The sequence below is a fragment of the Bolinopsis microptera genome, chromosome 9, assembly GCF_026151205.1.
Source record: "Bolinopsis microptera isolate Bmic1 chromosome 9, MBARI_Bmic_1.0, whole genome shotgun sequence".
NCBI classification, from domain to species: Eukaryota; Metazoa; Ctenophora; class Tentaculata; order Lobata; family Bolinopsidae; genus Bolinopsis; species Bolinopsis microptera.
Genome location: NC_087080.1, coordinates 5,000,103 through 5,021,960, shown reverse-complemented (window position 1 = coordinate 5,021,960; position 21,858 = coordinate 5,000,103). Strand labels below are relative to the sequence as shown.

The window sequence follows — 21,858 nt, the reverse complement described above, 5'->3', positions numbered from 1 at the left end:
CCGCTCGCGCGTCCGTAAGTATCCGTTTATGAGGTATGGACTCAGTGAGACAAGCGGACATAAGCGGACATGACATCCCCCAGTATTCAATTAGTTGGTAGTTAGTTTTCGTTAGTTGAGAAGACAAATTGTCTGGTTATTAATACAATAAAACTATCATAGAATGGGTAAAAACAATAAATAGAACTAGTTCATCCTGCGAACGATGTTGTTTATAAAGTGTTCCCTGTTACCGAAATCTCCACCTTCAACAAAGTGGTTGTTGACCACCCTCAGTCCACCCTTGGCGCAGGACAGCTTGAAGTGCCACAAGAAGTTGTTGGCTTGTTTGAAATGAGGTCCGACAGTGTAAATCTCGTGAATGAGGTCTTCGATGCACACGATTCCGAACTTACCTAGAGCCTTTTCGATTACACTGTTATCGTTGATGGCAACTCTTTGTCCGGCGATTTTGCCAAATCCACGTTTGTAGATCATCTCTCTGACGGTTTTCAAGTTGGGGTATCCGAAGGTGATGTATGGCTCGGCAATCCTGAGCATTTCTTTACTGGCCTTATTCAACTTAACGAAGACTCCGTTGTTAATCTGTCTCAGTCTCATGAGCTTCATGATCTTTCTGGGTTTTGGAGGAATGTTGTTGACTCCCCGAAGCCTGATGACAAGAGCCAATCTAGCTTCAGCTGGAACATAGTAGTTACCGTTAGTTTTAGCTTCTCTGGCAAGTCTGACTTCTTCTTTATCTGCTGCTTCGTACTCCTTATAGTATTTGGCGGTTCTCTTAACGATTTCCTTGCGCTTGGCGAGTCTGTTAATTTCTGCTTGCTTTAGAGAAACGGAGAACTTGGCGCTCAGGGCAACAGCTCTGGCTTCTTTCTTCACGAGGGAAGCAGGCTTTTCGATTTCCGTCATGGCTGCGAGAATAAACTGTTAATATGTTTTTTTAAACGTGGGAGGCGGACTTCTCCTTGTGAGTGTGTTGTATGGGAAATGTTCTAGTTGTATGGGAAATGTTCTAGGGGGGGGGGGGGGGGGGGGGGGGGGGGACGGGGGTTAGTAGTAGAAAAAAATCTCCCAAAAAAAAACACATTACTCGGCCACTGTTGGCACAATTAGTGAATAAGAAGCTCCTGACAGATTACTGACCTCTCAAAAGTCAGTAATCTTGGTAATCTATAGAATACTGGGAAATATCTCAGATTAAACGGGAAATTGTGAAAAATGAAAATTTAAGTATATAGTAGCATTCGCAGTAGAATTTCAAAGAGGATCCGGGGAAAGTCCCCGGGCGGAAAAAAGCTCCCTAGTGATTCAAGTATATAGTTCACTAGTAAAAAAGAAGATCCCCAGTTTTAGTGGCTGGAAAGTTATGAAAGCTCCTCAGCGCAGTGGGAAAGAAGCTTTCTAGTACAGCTGTGTTTTGGGGGAGAGCTGCGGTAAATTGGTATTTGCAGTACATCATAATCGGGATGCAGTAAATCAGGGTTTACTGTCGCAAGAAAGTTCAGCAGTAAAAAGAAAGCACCCTAGTGGGAAGTACACTAGTGTGTAGAAGTCTTACTAGTGTTTAGAATGCACCCTAGCGGGAAGTTTCTAAAGCTCCCTAGTGAAAGAGAAGCTTTCTCGAACAAAGAAAGCCCAACAAGGGAAGAAAGCACCATACTGGTTAGAAGTATCACTAGAAGGAAGAAATCACCTCAGTAGAGAGAAATCTCACTAGAAGGCAGCAATAGCAGCAAATCTGGGGAAACTTTGAAATACACCAATTTGAAGCATTTAACCCCCCCTTAAAAATCAAAGATTATGAATTTTAGTAATCTGATTATTTACATAGGTCCAAAAATGTCATAGCTTCATGATAGTGCAACGAAAAAAATCTCAGAACATTTTGGTGCTGAGTTAGGTGGTTAAGTAGTCGAAAAATGACTGATTTGTTAGTGGACATTTTTTATACCTCTAACACCCAAACCCTTACTACAGTGAAGATATAAGTACTACAGTTAATATTGATGGTCATTATTGAACAAAAATGGTTCATTGACACATAGTTGAAGAAAGATTTCAAAAAGGTTAATAAATGTGGTCTGTGGAGTGGTTTATTTGTTTGTTATAGTGTACGCGTGCGCGCGCGCTAGCGCGTACTTAACCATCTGTAGGCCAACATATTTAGTCTAGGCTTAAATTCTTTATATATTATGTCACCACTATGGTGCCCAATACTTTTGGTGTAGGTTTGATGTAGAACAGTTAACCACCAACTGTGGTATATCAAAAAAACCATGTTTGTACGCGTGCGCGCGCTAGCGCGTACTTAACCACCTGGTATGGCACAGCATTGAAATATCACCATAATTTCAAAAGCAGAGGTCACCATTCAGGTGCCCAAAACTTTTGACTATGGTCCCAATACCATAAAACCTTAGATGTGGCCTCAATGTGGTTAAAACATGTTTATTTTGGACTTTCGGTCAACAGAAGCCATCACAAATTAACCATTATTCAGCAACCTCCGAACTTTTTGTGCCTTATTTTGTTTTGATATTTGATTATGAGAGATAGCTGGAGGATAATAAGTGATTTTAAAGATAATGCAACAAAATGTGTGGCCGTATAGTGGTTTAAAACGACCAAAAACACTGATTTTGGTCAATTTTAGACCTTTATTAACCATGATGGACGCAACATAGGACTCAGCAATGTTTCTGGTCATATAAATGAGCAGGTAGTTATATCTAGATAATGTAGCATGGCCAGCTATAGCTTTACAAAGCTAATATGTGCTCTAAAAATGGTTAATTAGTGCAAATATAGGGTATTTTAGAGACATTTTAACCACCATAGCTGCACATTGATCATAATGCATGAACTTGGGGTCAATTATGCATTTGCAAACAAATATACACTCATTTGGATAGCAAACCATTATCTGAAGTTCATATTGTGGTTAATTTTCACTTTAATAGATGCCTTGTTCAACAGCCTAGCAAGTAATATAGCCCTTTTAACCACTTTTATGACAACATTTCTTGATAACTTTTATCAAGACCCTTCAAATGTCCTTTGTTGACCATAAGATGTTGACTAAAATCATTAATAATGTTTTGATTGGTGGTTAACAACGAATTTTGACATTTTAACCATCTTTTTAGCACATTTTACGAATATTAACCACCTCAAATCAACCATACTATTAAATTGCACATTTGTGATAAAAAATTATCATCCATGCACAAATGAACAACCACCACTATACATCTATAATCAGAGCAATATTTATAGCTCACCGTTCATCTTCAATTTAACCACCATTAGGACCACAAAATGCCCCCCATGAGGTTTGAAAACTTTTGTGATAGTTGCACCATGATATGATCTCAATATAATGACTACTCAGTTCATAATATCATATCTCAAAATGGTGGTTAACCCTAAAACTGGTATTTTAACCACCATAGTGGCCACATAGATGACCCATTAACCACAATTATTCAACATAACCGTACTGTAGTGTTTTGTGCACCAGAAAAACATCACTCCAACATTGAGATTAACCACAATAAGCTGCAACATAATATTGAAGTCAACATACTGAAATTGTGTGAAAAAAGTCAATGTCCACCAAGTTTCCCCAGATTTGCTGCTATTGCTGAAGGAAGAAATCACCCTAGTAGAAATAAAGTTTCTCAGTAAAGATAAGGCTTCTCATTGTGGGGAAAAAGTCTTAGTAGAAAAGAAGATTCCTAATAGATAGGAAGCTCCCTATTTCTATTGGGAAGGAAGATCACGAGTGGGAAGGAAGATTTCATGTGGATAGAACTTTCCCAAGTCGGAATTTCCTTAGTGGAGAGGAAGCTCCCAGGTAAGTGAGGAAGGATCCTGAAAAAAGCTTGGAAAGGAGAATAACAATTTACATTGGGATGTAAGCTACTCTGAAGAAAGAAAGCTTATAATTCCTTACCATGCTAGTTGCTTAGCGCTTGCCAATATTTATTACAGCTAGCTTAGATAATTAGCTACAGGAGCGATGAATAGCGTTATCGAGGAATTAGCAATTGTAACGGGAATAACTTAAAATTTTTCTGGGGTGGGGTACCCCAGAATTGCTTCACGAGTCCCCTATTGGGGGAAAGAAACTCTCTGAAAAAAATATGCTCCGAAGTGGGGAGAAAGCTTTTTATTCTCTTACCCCACTATTTTAATGCTTACCGTTTACCACTTATTTTTACAGCTAGCTTAGCTTATTTAAGATGGGGAGTGATGAATAGCGTTTATAATTATCGAGAAATAAACAATTTAAATTGCAGCATTAAAAATTATTGGGGGGGGGGGGGGGGGGGGGGGGCCAACCATATTAAAGTATATTAAAATGTAGGATTTTTCCCGATTTTGACCCGGGGATATACTTTAATATACTTTAATATACTTTAATATACTTTAATATATCCCTATCTCCTTGGAGGCCTACATCAAAAATTGTTGCCCAAAATAAGCTTGAAATGCAATTCTTAATCGATTCCAAAAAGTTCTTGAAAAAATATTGAAAACTGATGGAGTTATTTAAATTTTAATGAAGTCATTTTGGCTAGTATTCCGACCGAGATATTATGTGCAATTTTCCCAATTTTGTTCATGGAGGTCTTTTTACTTAGTATCCACTATATTCAACAAACACTGAGTTATATCTTTCTCATAGAGTTAGTCTCATTAAAAAATATTGAAATTTTATCGAATTTGGGCAAAAGCGAATTTGGGCAAAAGTGTATGCCCAAATATGGGCATATTTTTTAAAGCTCATAGCTCAGCCAATTTTTGACCAATCTGGATGGAAATTCATGTACTAGTCCTAAAACAGGCTTATCTTGCGAATCTGAGTGAAAAATATAGTTCATCATGTAAATCTTAACGAAGAATATAAATCTTCTAATTGTAGGTATATTAAAGTATATTAAAATGTAGGATTTTTTCCGATTTTGACCCGGGGATATACTTTAATATGGTTGGCCCGCCCCCCCCCCCCCCCCCAATTATTTTTCGGTAAACATTTTTGTCTGGGATGGTGCACCCCAGACTCGATTGTTGGCAATGTGCTCATGTGAGTTAGCAAGGGTAGTAGGTCAAGTTCGGAGACAACCTGTACATAAAATCAGTCACTAATTACACTCATTTCACTGCCATGAACGGTAAAATTAATTATAATTCCTCTGACAGTCCAAGGGGTACAGGCTCTTCAGATATTATACTCCTAACCTTTCTATAATGATATCTGGGTTCAAAATTTAAATAACTCAACCTTGGTGGAGACAGTGGCCACCTGAAAATTACAAAAATAAAGGAGCTGTAAATCACTTATGAAAAAAATATTTACTCCAAATTTCACAATTTAAAGTTACGTAAGACAGGTGGGTACTCAAAAAGTGCCGGTTGAGCAGGTTCGTCTGCTCAACACAGGTGGAGCAGCTCACTGACTACATGAGTTAATATAAGTGACTAGAACTAACCCTCTCATGCTTTTTTATTGCTCCAAAGTCCTAATATTTAATATTATGGGTTATACCAATCATATTTCATAGAATAGGATCCTCAGAATCGGCTCAACCGAGGTGGAGACAGCATAACATGCAGTTCAAAATCTGTTATTCTGTAGTTTAGGAGCTGTAGGGTGACTGTGGCAGTCCATTTGCAATACCAATGATTCTAAATCATCTACCAACTCATATTACAAAGCATCCTTGCTGAAATGTACACTCAACATAGGTGGAGACTCAAATTTGGCAAATTTTGGCGTAAATTTGACCTCAGAAGTCAAGGTTCTCCACCGCGGTTGAGTGGTTGATGGCTAGTTTGATGAGTTGTATACATGCTAAAGGGTCACCCAATGTTATTTCTTCCAGAAATCAACTGCCAAAGCTCAACTCAACCCGGTGGGGCCAGTTTTAATGCATTTTTTAATGTTTTAATGTTTAATCAACAATTTCTCCACCTTGTTGAGCACCTTTTCACAACTTTGATAGTTTTTTCATTTGCTAGAACACTTTGCTTTAAGACAGAAGGGATAACAGTTTTATGATCCCCTACAGTAGCAGTTAACAGAGCAGATTAGAATTAGTGATAAAACCAATGAATTTAGGCATGTTTGACAGGCTTTTTACTGTTTCTTAATGAAAGATCTCCACCCTGTTGAGCGTCAATGGAAAAAACAAAATTTAACGGGAAGTAGAAAAGGCCGAGACGCAACTTTCTAGCTAACCTAGAACTCTCTAAACCTTTCTCCACCCCCGGTTGAGTAGCTTTGAAAAGTGCATTTAATTTCTCCACCTCGGTTGAGCACTTAAATAAAATATTGATAAAACCATCAGATTGCAAATTTGATGTAGTTTGTGTTACCAATAACCTTTTCCACCTCAATCAAAAGTTTCTTCAACCAGAGCCAGTCTCCACCTTAAATCTCCACCTTTTAAGGGTTTGTTTAATACCTCCTGTATCTGCTCAACCGTTCAACCTTTTAATTTTTTTTTTAAACTCAGAGAAAGTCCTGAAAAATGTCTTGTCAGCCATATAATCAGGGAGTTTCATTCTGTGTTGAGCTGGCTCCACCACACACTTCTAAAAAAGTAAAAAATGTACAGGTTGTCTCCGAACTTGACCAGTAGCAGTAAGCAGGTTGCTGAAAAAAATGTAAAAAAGGGTAGCACTTGGCACTGTGTGGTGGGCAACCACTAGGATTAATGAGTGTGTGTGAAGATCGACCATGCTTTGAAATGCTGTGTGTTATAATCAACCATGCATGCAAAGAATCAATCATGCTAGAGAATCAATCATGCGTACGAGCAGATATTTCAACGCACTCAATTTTCACTGATAAATAATTCTGAAATTCTTGGGTCGACATAATTCTGGGTAGAATCATACCCGACCCAATGAATTTCTCAAATTATTGATTAAATTGTTCCCATTGAAAATTAATAATCATTGTCCCAAAATACGTGTTTGAAACGAGAGGTCTTAATGCCTAGGTTTCTAACCTTGACACTCTGTAAGAATTCTCTGTTCGATAGTATTAGTCAGTTCACTCTCAGTCCAGAGGAAAATAATATCATGTACTAAATGATAAAGATGAAGAGTATAATATGATCATAGGAATTCCAAAAAACTAACCAATTACAAACACGATTTTATAACCAACACGGTTTTAAAAAGGTCAATAAATGGAATCTGCAACTCATTTCCTTGTTCGGCGAACTAGAATTTACTCGCTAGGAGTTTTCCATGATATAGAACAAGCATGATCTGAGGTAGGATATCTCGAGTGCCTAGATTCTAGACCTTGACACATGTCTGTTTCAGTGTCAATTCACTCTGGAGCCAGGGGAGAACAATACATTTAAAGATGAAGAGACAAGGGTATTAACAAGGGTATTAACAAGAATATTATTATAATGATATACAACATGCTTTTTAGGAATTGAAAATCTACTGAACTGGAACTTGTTTGGGGAACAAACAAATATTCCGATCTAAGAATATTTTTCTATGGTGCCCAGGTCTCTGACCTTGACAATCGGTAAGAAAACTTCTTAACAGTCAGCTGAAGAGTATCTATAGGAATATTATAATAATGATATTCAACCCGTTTATAAAACCAACATGGTTTAAAAAATGAAAAATCTACAGAATATGCAACTCTTAGTCTTATCCTTGTTCTGAGAACGAGAAATTATTCGCAAGGAGTTTTCCTTGATATAGAACAAGCATCTGAAATAAGAGGTCTCAGTGCCTAAGTTTCTGACCTTGACACAGTAAGAATTCTCTGTTTCAGAGGACCAGAGGAGAATAACAAATAAAGATAAGAGTATATATAGGAATAATACAATGATAACCCCGATAACTAGCTCTGTTTCAAAACCTTTACGGTTTTTAAAATGGTAAAATCAACCAAATCTGTAACTCATATCTTTTCCCGGAGAACAAAAAATACTCGATAGGTGTTTTATATGATACATATATATATATGTAGAAGAATCTGAAATGAGAGGTCTGGAGTGCCTAGGTTTCTAACCTTGACACTCAATAAGAATTTTCTGTTTGGGGGTCCCTCAGGGGCAAGAGCAGAACAATAAATTTAAGAGCATTTGTAGGAATACTGTTGATAATGATATCCTATTCTATTTTAAAACCAGTACGGTTTTAAAATGGAATCTGGACGTCCTTGTTCGATAAACCAGAAATAACTCGCTAGGAGTTTTCCATGAATTTGATATATATTATATATAGAACAAGCATCTAGTCTGAAATAAGAGGTATCGAGTGCATAGGTTTCTGACCTCGACACTCAGCAAGAATTCTCTGCTCATTTCACTCGGGGCCAGAGGAGAACAATAGTATCTACATTCTTCAGGAGTACTGTAATAATGATATCCAGCTCATATAATATATAAATAAAACCAACATGGTTTTAAAAAAATGAAAAATCTACAGAATCTGGATTCTGGAATTTATATAATATATAATTGTTGCAAGATCAAGAAATTATTCGCTAGAAGTTTTCCTTGACAGAACAAGCATCTGAAGTATCAAATAAGAGGTCTCGAGTGCCTAGGTTTCTAACCTTGGCACTCGATAAGAAAACTGTTTCTCAGTCAGTTCACTCTGGGCCATGGCCAGAGGAGGACAATATATACAGATGAACAGTATCTATAGAAATACTATGATAATGATATCCAACTCATATATAAATTAAACCAATATGGTTTAAAAAATGAAAAATCTACAGAATCTTTTTTAGCGAGATCAAGAAATTATTCGCTAGAAGTTTTCTTTGATATAGAACAAGCATCTGAAATAAGAGCTAGAGGTCTCGAGTGCCTAGGTTTCTGACCTTGACACTGTAAGAATTTTCAGTTTTAGAGTACTGCAGACACTCTTGGGCAAGAGGAGAACAACACAAAGGTAAAAGATGAAGAGTATCTATAGGAATACTACAATGGTCACAAACATGATTTTAAAAACCAGCACGGTTTGTAAAAGAGTTAATCACCAGAACCTGTAATATATAACCTTGTTTGGATCGGAAAAGTTTTTAATGATAAATAAAAAGTATCTGAAATAAGAGGTTTCGGACCTTGAAACTCAATAAGAAATCTGTTTCTCAATTATCAGTCAGTTCACTCTGGGCCATGGCCAGAGGAGGACAATATATAAAGATAAAGAGTATCTATAGGAATACTATAATAATGATATCCAATTCGTATATAAAACCAATATGGTTTTGAAAGAATAAAAAACCTCCAGAATCTGGGATCCATATCTTTGTTGCGAGAACAAAATATTATTCGATAGGAGGTTTTTTGATATAGACATGCATCTGAAATAAGAGGTCTGATTTGACATCCGATAAGAAATCTCTAATTAGGAGTTAGCTCACTCTGAAGCCGGAGGATAACAATAAATAAATAATAAATACGGACACTGGACAGTACAATATATTATAGGAATCATTGGGAAATGATAACCGAAACTGTTTCAATACCAGCACGGTTTCAAAAAAGGGCTTATCAACAGAATCTGCAATTCATAACCTGCCGCGACAACTAGCGCTGGATGGCGACAACTAGCGCTGTACCTGGTGCCGATAATAGAGGATAGGATGACAACAAAATTACTCACAAGGGGTTTTCCCTTTGCAATAAAGGATCACTGACGGGCTACAGCCATCAACGCATGTAAGAATTTCTTTTCTCAATTGCAATTTAGCAGATGATACCTTTGCAGTGCTAATATCGTAAAATCAGGATTAATCTGGGTAGTTGACTAACGGCTTTGTAGTTCCAACAATTAAAGGAGGATACACGCACAGATATATATATATATATAATATATATTTATATAAACAGGGGGAAATTGAATATAGGGGAAATTTGAATACAGGGGAATTAACAAGGGTAGGATATATCCGGATTTCGGATACTGTGTCCTAAAAAAGAAAGGACCTCTTCAACAGAACCCTAGCAACAGTCTAACAGTGCAAGCTCTCTGCTCTACACAATACACATGGGTAGTGGTAGATGCTGGTGAAGAAATTGAGTTTCACTCAAAAAATATATATTTCTCTCTTCCTGGCAACAAAATAGCCATGGTTTAGTCAGGGAGGGTTCAGACCGAGCACAAACTGGTCCAGAGCCCTTCCTGCAACTACCATGCATCTTTGCATCTATCCTGAAGGAAGTTCCTAGATTCGTGTACGACACAATACACATCTCACGAACTATAACAGAATCATTTTAAGTTTTTTTTTTTAAATACAGCTCCAACACACTACCTAAAGAAAAATACAGGTACAAGACAAATAAGCTTACAGGAAACCATATATCAGATGGGACATAACCCACTAGCTTATTTAGAGTACCTGATCAACAACTTCCCTAATCCCTACTGCATACACTGGCCGGGTGAACAGTCAGTGCATGGCTATAGGTCGCATGAATATCCCGTTTCGGACCTTTCGGGAAGTTCACTGGCTACTTATCATTAGGTAGGTACTATTATCAAGTTTGTAAAACAAACGGCGCTCTTCAGAAAATTAAAAGCGGCTCTTCTATCTACCTTTTCAAATAAATGATACTTGTTCTACTGGACAACTTTCCCACAATGGGAACTATCATCCTCTTGAAGTTGGCTGCAGCGAAGATCCCTCTTTGCTTTCTAAGTTTGCATTGCGTCAGATTACAACTTGGAGACTCCCGAAGTCTGTTGCGGTTCTATCATATGATTAGTATTTTTATTGTATATATTGCATTAGGAGTGGAGCTATTAAGAGTTTCGCTATGAGAATTCGACTCCTTTTAACTCCAGAAACAGCGAAAGTATATAAGAAGATAATATAAATAGAGATTAATTAATATCTCTTTAAAAGTCTGAGAGGTTAAGTCGAATATAATTTTGAAGATTGTCTGTTTAATTTTTTGTCGGTGTTAGTTGTATCATATTCATATGAAAATGGTAAGTCAGACTAAATGGCAAGTTTTTTAAAAAAGCATGCCGCCTGAAGTCCAATTAATGACGACAGACCTTACATAACAAATAATGCAGTCGCAATTATAAATGTGTGGATGACCGCTATATTTACCGATTTTTTAATAAGGGCTAATTATGTTTAGTAGTTTGATGAAAATCTGACAGTGTGCATTAAAGGGATTAAACACAAATCGAACTTTCACACTTCATAACCATTTTTAAAACACGCTTCACATAGTTCAAATATTTAGGATTGCTGGAGTTATTACTATCAGTACATATAATATCTTATCTTATTATAGTGTAACGGACTTACTTCGATGAAGTACTGTGGTAATAAACCTTGCAGAACATGATTTACATGAATATGCAAGTAGAAACACTAGTTACGATTTAAAACACAACAAAATCATCACCTCGATCTGTAACCCCTGGAATGTCTTTTAGTGGCTTCGCCATAAAAGCCATGGGACGGGAAAAATCATGCATCATTATTTGGTTAATGTTTAACGATTATTACCGGGTTTTTTTGATTTTGGTGCTTTGACAACTGCCTTTGAAGCTTTGACAACTGCCTTTGGCGCTTTGATAACTTCCTTTTGAGCTTTGATAACTTCCTTTGGTGCTTTGATAACTTCCTTTGGCGCTTCGATAACTTCCTCCATAACAATGTCCTCAACTGCTGGCACCTCAACTGCTGGCTCCTCTGCCACGACAACTGAGTCGGAATCTAGGGAAGAAAATCGTGAGCATATCTAGGTGAAAAGGTACAAAGCTTACACTAAAGCTTTGCAAAGCTATACTCTATTTAAACAGCAAAAATAAGCATATTAAGGAGTTACTGTCTCTTTCAATACACAAAAATTCGGTTATTTCAAACCTTTTGAACCCGACATATTTAAGATTTTTATGCCTGTTTTTAAATCATTTATAATTTTATAATACCTTAAGGCGGAAGTCAGTACTTTTCCAATAATTAAAAGTCTGTACAACGATAAAATTGCTAATTTAAGTTGAATAACGAATTTAAGGCTAACAGTAACAAGGTGGCCATCTTTATCCTGCTAGCTGTAAGCTTTGAAAATGAAAAACCTATGCCTTATTTGGCAGTGAATTTTTGGCCAGCCTAAATAATCTAAAGTAGTTACCAGATGAATCCTCCATGGGCTCCTCCTCGGGCTCCACCACAGGCTCCACCACGGGCTCTACCACAGGCTCAACCACAGGCTCAACTGGGGCTTCAACCACAGGCTCAACTGGGGCTTCAACCACAGGCTCAACTGGGGCTTCAACCACAGGCTCGACTGGGGCTTCAACCACAGGCTCGACCGGAGCTTCAACCACAGGCTCGACTGGGGCTTCAACCACAGGCTCGACTGGGGCTTCAACCACAGGCTCAACTGGGGCTTCAACCACAGGCTCAACTGGGGCTTCAGCCACAGGCTCAACTGGGGCTTCAACCACAGGCTCAACTGGGGCTTCAACCACAGGCTCTACTGGGGCTTCAACAGCGGCTTCAACAGCGGCCTCCTCCATGGGCTCCTCAACAACTTCGGCGACAGGCTCGACTGGGGCCTCAACCACAGGCTCTGCAACAGGCTCGACAACAGACTCGGCCATAGGTTCGGCAACAGGCTCTACAACAGGCTCTACTGCAGGCGCTTCAACAACAGGCGCTTCAACAACAGGCGCTGCAACAACAGGCTCAAGAACAGGTGCCACCACAGGCTCGGCCACAGGCACTGCCACGGGCTCCTCTTTCATGACAACCAGCTCAGAATCAAAATCTGACATAGCGAGCTAAAAGAATAAGTTATTAATGTATTATAAAACATTGACAGCTCTATTGAATCGGAAAGAGAGATAGTATCAAAGGAGAAACATGTAGTGTTTCACAAAGAATAGAACGATTTTAAAATGAAAGCAGTTTAAGTTGCTATAAGTTGATAAACATTATAGCTCAACTTCGATAATTTTTGATCAATTTATGTTTTAAAGGGTACACGCCAATAACTTATAACATTATAATTGCTCTCTTTTCTAGAGATTTTCCAGGGTTTAATTAGATTTCATTAGAATTCGACTTTGAATTAAATTAACAGAGGAATGGAACAAGGACAACAACTTTTACTTAAATTTTGAATTGAGCTGATTAAAATTTATGTACATAGTAAAAAGCGTATTTTACATTTCATTAGCATATCTAATATTCATGAGTTTATTATCGTTCAAGTTTTAACTATGTTTATTATGATATTATTATTCATTGTAATATGGCAATAAAATTTAAATTTTGTTTTACTTAAAAATTTTGTTTTACTTAAAAATTTTGTTTTACTTAAACAAATAAATTCAACAAGTTTCAATCTTACTCCAGTAGCAGGGAGGAGTTGAGTGTGCACTTCGATGTCCACAGTTGTTTGCTGCTGAATCGGGTTAAATAGGTCATTGGTAACTCAAAAAATCGAGGGCCGCATGTTGTGTCGCTAGTCCCAACCCTGTGGAGCCACGCCCATATTTCATACCAGGTGCGTATATGGGAAATATTTATCTCAGTGCAGCTTCTGAAGGGCTTAGAGACTTAAACTTGGGTTTAAAATGACCGCAATGCACATGTTTATATTGGTACTATGAAGGTCATGAAAGCCCAAAATGCTTATTTTTGGAAAAAATTCAGAAAACCAATTTTCACTTGGGCGCAAGTAAAAAATTTACACCCTATAAATTAAGTGAAAATCGAGCACAGTGGGCTGTGAGTGGGGGTCATGCTAGCATAGGGTATTTTAGACCATCACACATGCCCCTAACTTTGTTTCTAAGGTAATTTGGGTACAAAAATACGATTCCAATCATTTACAGGGCCCAAAATGTCTTAGAAAAAATTTTTGGGCCGATTTTGAGCACTCCTGTAGTCCAAAAATAAGAGGCTGACCCCAGGAAAAGTTGTTTTTTAGAGGTTTTATCAATTTTAAAGCTCTTCTATGAACTGTAAACGAAGGACAGCTATCTTAGGAACTCAAATCTTTTTGAATTATGAAAAAATATTGATCAGAACAAAAGTTGTGCCGATTTATATGTCCAAAATTTTCTGAAACACCAAAATTTTTCCTGTTATTTTCAAAAATTTCGTTTAAAATCGCGATTTTTTTGGATTTTTATCAATTTTAACTATAATAATTGTACTATTTTGATTTTTCATCCATATGCTTCTAGTCTAGGATGCAAAAAACGCCACAAACATGGAGAATAACTAAGAAATGTCAATTTAATAGCAAAATTGAGCTCATAAATTATCTAAAAATACAGCAAATTTGACCCCATTTTTTAGTTTCTTAATTTTTTAAACAGATATAACCCAAAGTGGCCCAGACAGATTCCAAAAGCTTCTAAACCAAAATTGTCTCAGCTTTAAGATGAAGTAGGTTTCCATTTGAAGTATTATGAAGTTAGCAACTATTTGTGCCCTTTTTAAGAGAAAAAAAATGCTGAAATTTAGTTTAAAATCGGCGCTCCATCAAAAAATCAGCAAATTAGCTAGACCCTTAGGGTTTTTTTCTAGTAACTAGGATGCTTGGATCATCACTAACTCATAAATAACTCAGGAAACTAATACAAAGACATTTTATGGTGAAAGGATAAAAGAAGAGTAAATTTTGGCAGTCAAATACAAAATTTTCACTGCCAAAAAATACAGATTTTAGGCGCGGTGCCATTTTCACACCATTCATCCTTTTTCATTTTGGTTTTTTGCATTGCATCAGGATTATTTTTATCTTAAAAGGTAAATCAATTAGAAAAGAGGGGGAAAAAGCCAATTTTTGGCCTATGCTAGCATCCCAGCCCACTGTGTCGAGTAAGCAGTTCAGTGACTACAACATTTCTAAACACAGGATCCTCTGCTAGGTCATTCTAAATCGGAATTGGTAAAGTAAGCAAATTCTTTTAGTAGTTTTAACCCTGTGGAGCCACGCCCATATTTCATATTATGTGCGAATATGGGAAATTTGTATCTCAGCTTCTGAAGGACTTATAGAGACTCAAAAGTGGGCTTAAAATAACCGCAATGTACATGTTTATATTGGCACTATGAGGGTCATGAAGGCCCAAAATGCTTATTTTTTGGAAAAATTCAGTAAAACCGATTTTCACTTGGGGCGTGAGTAAAAATTTCGACTCTTAGAAGTTAAGTGAAATCGAGTATGAAGTTCAGTGTCTGCAACGTTTCTAAACACAGGATCCTTTGTAAGGTCATTCTGAATCAGAAATGATAAGGTACGCAAATTCTATTAGTAGTTTCAACCCTAGGGTGCAAAACTCCTAAATTACCTCCAGGCGCAAATATATGACTTTTCTATCTCGGCTTCTGAACGTTGTAGGGGCCTCTCTTTGAGCTCAAAGTAACTACGATGGCCACATTTACATACCAACTGCAACTGTAAAGAAACATAGGGTCTATACTCTATAGTGCTTAGTTTTTAAAAACTCATTAAAAACTGTTTTAACCTTCATGCATCATAAAATAGTAGTCATAAACATGTACTTAATTATGGTATCTCGGGCTAAAAAGTCTTATAGACATTAATTGCAACACAGTAAAACGTTCAACATGAACACATTCGGATAACATTTATGGAGCAGCACATACCACCTAACTTTAATTTTGGTATAACTGCGAAAATACTCAGTTTCAGAAGCTCCTTCCAGCTATCTTAGGCTGCCTTCAGCTCCCTCTCTGGGGCTCTCTCCAGTACTGCTTGGCTATTATGGCTAATCAACTTGAATCCAACCTCAAGTAACAGAATCTACTTCTAGCTACATCCTTTTAACTCAATGTCAACTCTACCCAGCTACCATCACCATTACGTTATAATTTTAGATCTTTCTATCAACCTCTGATATGAGTGCTACTTCTGCTGCATCCAACAATTTCGAGCTCATTAAGGAAGAGGAAATTTGCTGTTTCTAGCAACCTCTAAACGCCAGAATAAAATATTGCTGATGGTTGCTAGACAGGGCAAGAAGTAGCCCACTAGCCTAAGCTAAGGTTGCTAGAAATAGCAGAAGTTGGAGGAACCTTGGTGGTAGCTAAATAGAGGTAGCCGAAGTAGGTGAAAACAGGTGGTTTCTGCCATCTGGTGGTATAGTAGCTGGATAGAGGAAGAGGTAGCATTCATATCAGAGGTTGCTAGAAAGATCTAAAATTATAACGTACTGGTGGTGGTAGCTGGTAGAGTTGACATGGAGTTAGCAGAATGTAGCTAGAAGTAGATTCTGTTACATGAGGTTGGATTCAAGTTGATTGGCCATAATAGCCAAGCAGTACTGGAGAGAGCCCCAGAGAGGGAGCTGAAGGCAGCCTAAGATAGCTGGAAGGAGCTTCTGAAACTGAGTATTTTCGCAGTTATACCAAAATTTAAGTTAGGTGGTATGTGCTGCTCCATAAATGTTATCCGAATGTGTTCATGTTGAACGTTTTACTGTGCTGCAATTAATGTCTATAAGACTTTTTAGCCCGAGATACCATAATTAAGTACATGTTTATGACTTGGTCACTTTTCATGATCTGGAAATCAATCGTTTAAGTCTTCTGCGGAAATGCCTGTTGACCAAGCGCCCTGTCCAATCCTTAAGGGCCAGTGGCTTGAAAGCTCTCCCTGAGGAACAGGCTCGTGCGCTCCTCCAGGAGGTGGAAACAAAAGCAACCCTCCGTGCTATCGAGAACAAGTCAAGGCAGATTAACATCTTGAAGAAACAGATTGCTGATATTCAGAGAGATCATCCTGACTCTCCTGAACTTATCAAAGATAGCAAGCTGCTTCACATCCAACAGAAGAAGCTTTTAAAGAAGATGAAATTTTTAGAGGAGTGTGATGGCACTAAATTTTCAGAATGGAAGCCTAAGAAGAAGGTAGTAGCAGTTTCAGTGAATCAGTTTACAAGGAAGGTCACAGCTAAGAAGCTCAAGAGAAAGCTCAAAGCAAAAGCCAGGAAGAACAGGAAGAAAGAGCAGGCAATGAGGAAGAAAGCCAAGGAAGCTCTTGAGAGAAATCTTGTTGTTAACCTGACAGACATTGATATTCCGGATTATAGCATTGCGGTCCTTTCGTATGGTCCTGGATGGATACCCTGCCCGGATTTTGATGAGATGCAGTTCAAAGTAGATGGGCCGGGTACAATGCTGCCAACAAACAAGCATGGAAAGCTGTTTTTAAGAACTCAGCACGGGATAACGAAGTTCCTATGGAGCTACTGAAGAAACCAGTAACAGCTCCTTGTACTTCTTTTGAAGACCCAGCCATCAAGTCTGCAAAAGACAACATTGTCAATTTTGTAGACAACTTCAAGCCCAGAAAACTTGAATCTAATATGAACCGCTATGAGAGTGAAGGGTATATGTGGTTGAAGAAGGCTGTCAAGGATGGCTTAATAGCCATAACATCGGCTGATAAGGGCGGTGCGATAATCATTGTCACCCCTCAGATAATCAAGGATATCACTTCTGCCAAAGTTGAGGACCCTTTGAGATACAGACCTTTGCAAACTGATCCTACTGGATCTTTGAGAGGGAGGTTGTTAGAGCTGTGGTCATCTGGTTTGGAGCGGAAGTATGTAAGTGGTGAACAGTCTAAGTGTGTGGTTGGTTTGATTCAGAAGTCTGATCGGGACACTCTTTCACAGAGCACTTCAGATCTAGTCAAGCCCGATATTCCGTATGGTTACCCATTACTGAAAATTCACAAGCTGACTGAGACCGAAATTAGAGAGAAAAAGATTCCACCCAGTCGATTCGTGACTGATCTCTCTAGAGGAGTAACTGCAAGATCAGATAAGTTTGTTGTTTGGAAGTGGTTGGGACCTCTTGCCAGGGATTACTGTATAGATCTTGTTAAAGATTCAACTGCAGCTCTCATAAAACTCGAGGAATTGGCAGCTTCCGGACAAGTAGTCGATACTTGGATCAGCTTCAGTATTGATATTGTTTCTCTATACGATTCTCTGCAACATAGCTTGGTGATGTCAGCCTTAGATGATGCTATGGAGTCGTGTAGACCAGATTGGTCTGAGGAGTTCAGGACTTGGCTGAAGGGACTGATACAGCTTAGTTTTGATTCGGCAGTCTTGAAGAATGCAGAGAAGAGGCCAGTAACATCATCTCAAATAGCCGTACATGGAGCATTGAGAACCCTGAGAGGATCCCTAAACTCCAAGTGGTGACCAGGCGAGCCCCTAACTTAAAGGACACTTTATTCAAGAGAAAGAAGCTTGCCTTAGGTTCAGAGTCAAGAACAACTGACCCATGCACCAAACCTGGTGAGAAGAAGAAAGGCAGACCCTGCCAAACCTGTCACCTTGTTAGTGGCAATTCCATGGTCTCCAATAATGGACACTCAGTCAGAACTCAAGGTGGTAACTGTAAGACACGCAACATTGTGTACGGCGCGACATGCAAACTTTGTACTGTTAATAACGTATACGTGGGAAAAACAGTCACCAGCCTCAGCCAACGTGTGAATGGTCATCGCAGTAAATATTATGAGATTTTAGAGGCGAGTAGTAAGGGGAATGTTGAGAGCCACAGAGATTTTGATGACGAGAATGTTTTAGGGGCACATCTTTTTTCAGTTCATAATTTGAGGGAGAGATCTGTTTTCAATGAAAGTTTCCATTTTGATATTTTGTGTTCTACATCCCCAGATAATATTAGAAAGTCAGAACAGTTTTATATTAACAAATTGAAGACACTTTATCCGTTTGGCCTGAACAATGTGAATTCCGTTTCTGGAAGCTAATTTTTCATGGTGTCCCGAATTTTATTTTTAAATCGTCCATTTTTTATTTATATATGCAGTCTATCAATTTTTGAATTGCGTCTTTTTGATTTAATGAACTACTGCAGACTCCACTTTATTATAGTATATGCGATTAATTTTGTTCCGATTTTAAACTATTCCATTTTTACGAGATGCTAAATTAATTTTTTGAGACTTTACTACATTTTTGATGAGAATTTTTGACATTTTCAAACTAACCATTGAGATTCTCAGATTATGTGACTGATTAAATGCTGAAGATAAAAGAAATATATTCATTTTGCTAAGATTATGTTTGCGTTTCATTGCTCAACAGCTGTTCGAAGGATCAAATATAAGACATGTTTATGACTACTATTTTATGATGCATGAAGGTTAAAACAGTTTTTAATGAGTTTTTAAAAACTAAGCACTATAGAGTATAGACCCTATGTTTCTTTACAGTTGCAGCTATGCAGTTGGTATGTAAATGTGGCCATCGTAGTTACTTTGAGCTCAAAGAGAGGCCCCTACAACATTCAGAAGCCGAGATAGAAAAGTCATATAGGGCATATATTTGCGCCTGGAGGTAATTTAGGAGTTTTGCACCCTAGGGTTGAAACTACTAATAGAATTTGCGTACCTTATCATTTCTGATTCAGAATGACCTTACAAAGGATCCTGTGTATAGAAACGTTGCAGACACTGAACTTCATACTCGATTTCACTTAACTTCTAAGCAAATCAATAGAGGACTGTTATTACTGTTCACACCTTTCTCTCTCTTTCGTGACAGAATACTTCTAACCGTGTTTACCTTTTCTAGCAATGACAAGCAAAGAAGGATAACCAATTGGACTGGGGAGGAGTGGAACATTGGCAGCACACTACCGTCCAATCGGTAAGTATTTATAATGTTTAGTTATTAGGTATTTATTTGGAATTGGTTTAATTTGGTGGTAAAGTTATTCTATTATGTAATAAAGTATTTTGTTTTACAGGTTTTGTACATACGACAAATACGGGTTTTATTGTTCAACTAGAGGCCATCTAACAGTGATAGCAGGAAGTTGGAAAACGTTCTACGCAATGACCGGACAGTGGCACTTTGTTTGTGTGTTACTTAGACTACAATTTAGAGACTAATTTAGAGACTAATTGAGAGACAGTTTTAGAGTTTGTTTAGTCGTACTATAACCACGAGTCTTCGTGAGATACCAGTTTTAGACGACAGCGCTGACTACAGCACATGGAAGAAGAAAGTGCTAATATGGCAGCTTGGCACCGCAGCATCAACGAAACAGCAAACTAGTAAGCTGATTATGAACATGAAAGGTAGACCACAGGAGGTCTCTATAAACATGACATTAGAGGTGCTAGGGGCAGAAGATGGAGTTGTTAAACTCATTGCCGGACTGGACAAACTGTATAAGAAGGACAGTACCCAGTCTTTTTTTAAGGCAATAGATGATTTTGAGGGATACAGGAGAGGAGATGGAGAAGATATAGACAACTAAGGTATGTTGTTTTATATGCCACCAATCAGGTCATATGGTTGCTCAGTGTTCATTCAACACATTCTCACGAGATCAAAGACAAGAGGATGAGTTTCCCGGATCTGAGGATGCTGACCTTGGAAATACGGAATGATCGAGAGAGCTAGCAATACATAAAAACCTTTGTTCAGAGTAGATTTTGAAAAGTATCTTGATTGAGAAACAAGAAGGCAATCAAATGAATGTTCTGTGTCGTGTTTTAAGTTTTTATCGCATTTTATTGTCGGATTCTATGATAATAAATTTAGAAATGAGTCATTTATGTCTGTTTATAAGAAATAAGAGTAATATTCAGTATGTAAATTCAGTTCCATGATTCGTAGAATCGTGTTTTAGTCGTTTTTTACGAGTTAATTGCTGAGCAATGTCAGGAGTATATATTATTTCGTCTCGTCAGTTTTTATTTTAAGTTTGTATATTTCATTTTAATTTGCAAAAGAATGTGGTCGCAGGTAAACATAATAATATATCTGCGTATATAATATGTTTGTAGCTAATTTAGGGAGCTAATCTACTTTGCTGAGTTAAAGTTATTCTATTATGTAATAAAGTATTTTGTTTTACAGGTTTTGTACATACGACAAATACGGGTTTTATTGTTCAACTAGAGGCCATCTAACAAGGACAGTGTAAGAGATCCCAACCTAAAGAGATCTCTCCAGTTCATCAAAGAGAAAGGTTCAGGATGTTGGCTTACTGCACTTCCATTGAAGAGATTTGGCTACTCCCTAAACAAGATTGAGTTCCGTGATGCTCTGTACTTGCGTTATGGTTGGGAGATCCCTAACACCCCATTTCACTGTGCTTGTGGAGAGAGAAATAATGTGAATCACACACTTATATGCAAGAAAGGTGGCTATGTTTCTATGAGACACAACAACATCCGCGATCTAAATGCAGAGCTGCAGCGTGAAGTATGCAGAGATGTAGTGACTGAGCCAGCATTGATACCCCTTGATAATGAAGAAATTGTTGGTACCAATGCTGATAGAGCTGCACCTGATGTATCCTCACGAGGTCTCTGGAGCACATTTGAACGAACATTCTTTGATGTCTGTGTTACCCACCCCAACTCACCCACATATGACAAAAAAGATATGGAACAGATCTATAAAGCTCATGAAATGAGGAAAATGAAAAAGTACAACAACAGAATCATCCAGGTGGAAAAAGGCACCTTTACCCCACTTATATACTCAACAAATGGCGGATGGGGTCCACAAGCCACAAGATACCACAAGAGACTCGCTGAAAAACTATCCCAGAAGAGAGGAGAAGACTATGCGGCTATTATGTGTTACATGCGCACCAGGATTAGATTCTCAATCCTCAGGAGCACCCTGATAGCGGTCAGGGGTGAGAGAGGGAGACGGCAATCGTATACATTGCCAGTCAGTGTAACTTCGTTTAACTTGATACCTGCCACCATGAACTATGAATGTTTCTAGACACTATCCTTTTGATATTGAGATATTGGTATCTCAGATCACGTGTACATCGTTCCT

At 38.0% G+C, this 21,858-nt stretch overlaps 3 protein-coding genes across 3 annotated transcripts in view; all 3 read right to left on the bottom strand.

Annotated features, from left to right (window-relative positions):
• Positions 1 to 21,858, bottom strand: part of LOC134821316 (ras suppressor protein 1-like) — a 63,234-nt gene that overhangs the window by 6,000 nt on the left and 35,376 nt on the right. The gene's annotated exons all lie outside the window — the stretch shown is intronic.
• The window catches only part of LOC134821317 (uncharacterized), a 59,933-nt gene that overhangs the window by 2,702 nt on the left and 35,373 nt on the right, over positions 1 to 21,858 (bottom strand). The gene's annotated exons all lie outside the window — the stretch shown is intronic.
• LOC134820783 (large ribosomal subunit protein uL30-like) lies at positions 162 to 12,818 on the bottom strand. Its single transcript, XM_063831397.1, has 3 exons — positions 12,156 to 12,818; positions 11,528 to 11,737; positions 162 to 911 (listed from the first exon to the last, which is right to left on the bottom strand). Exons 1-3 carry the CDS (start codon positions 12,799 to 12,801, stop codon positions 187 to 189), a joined length of 1,581 nt encoding a protein of 526 aa, XP_063687467.1. The 5' UTR covers positions 12,802 to 12,818; the 3' UTR covers positions 162 to 186.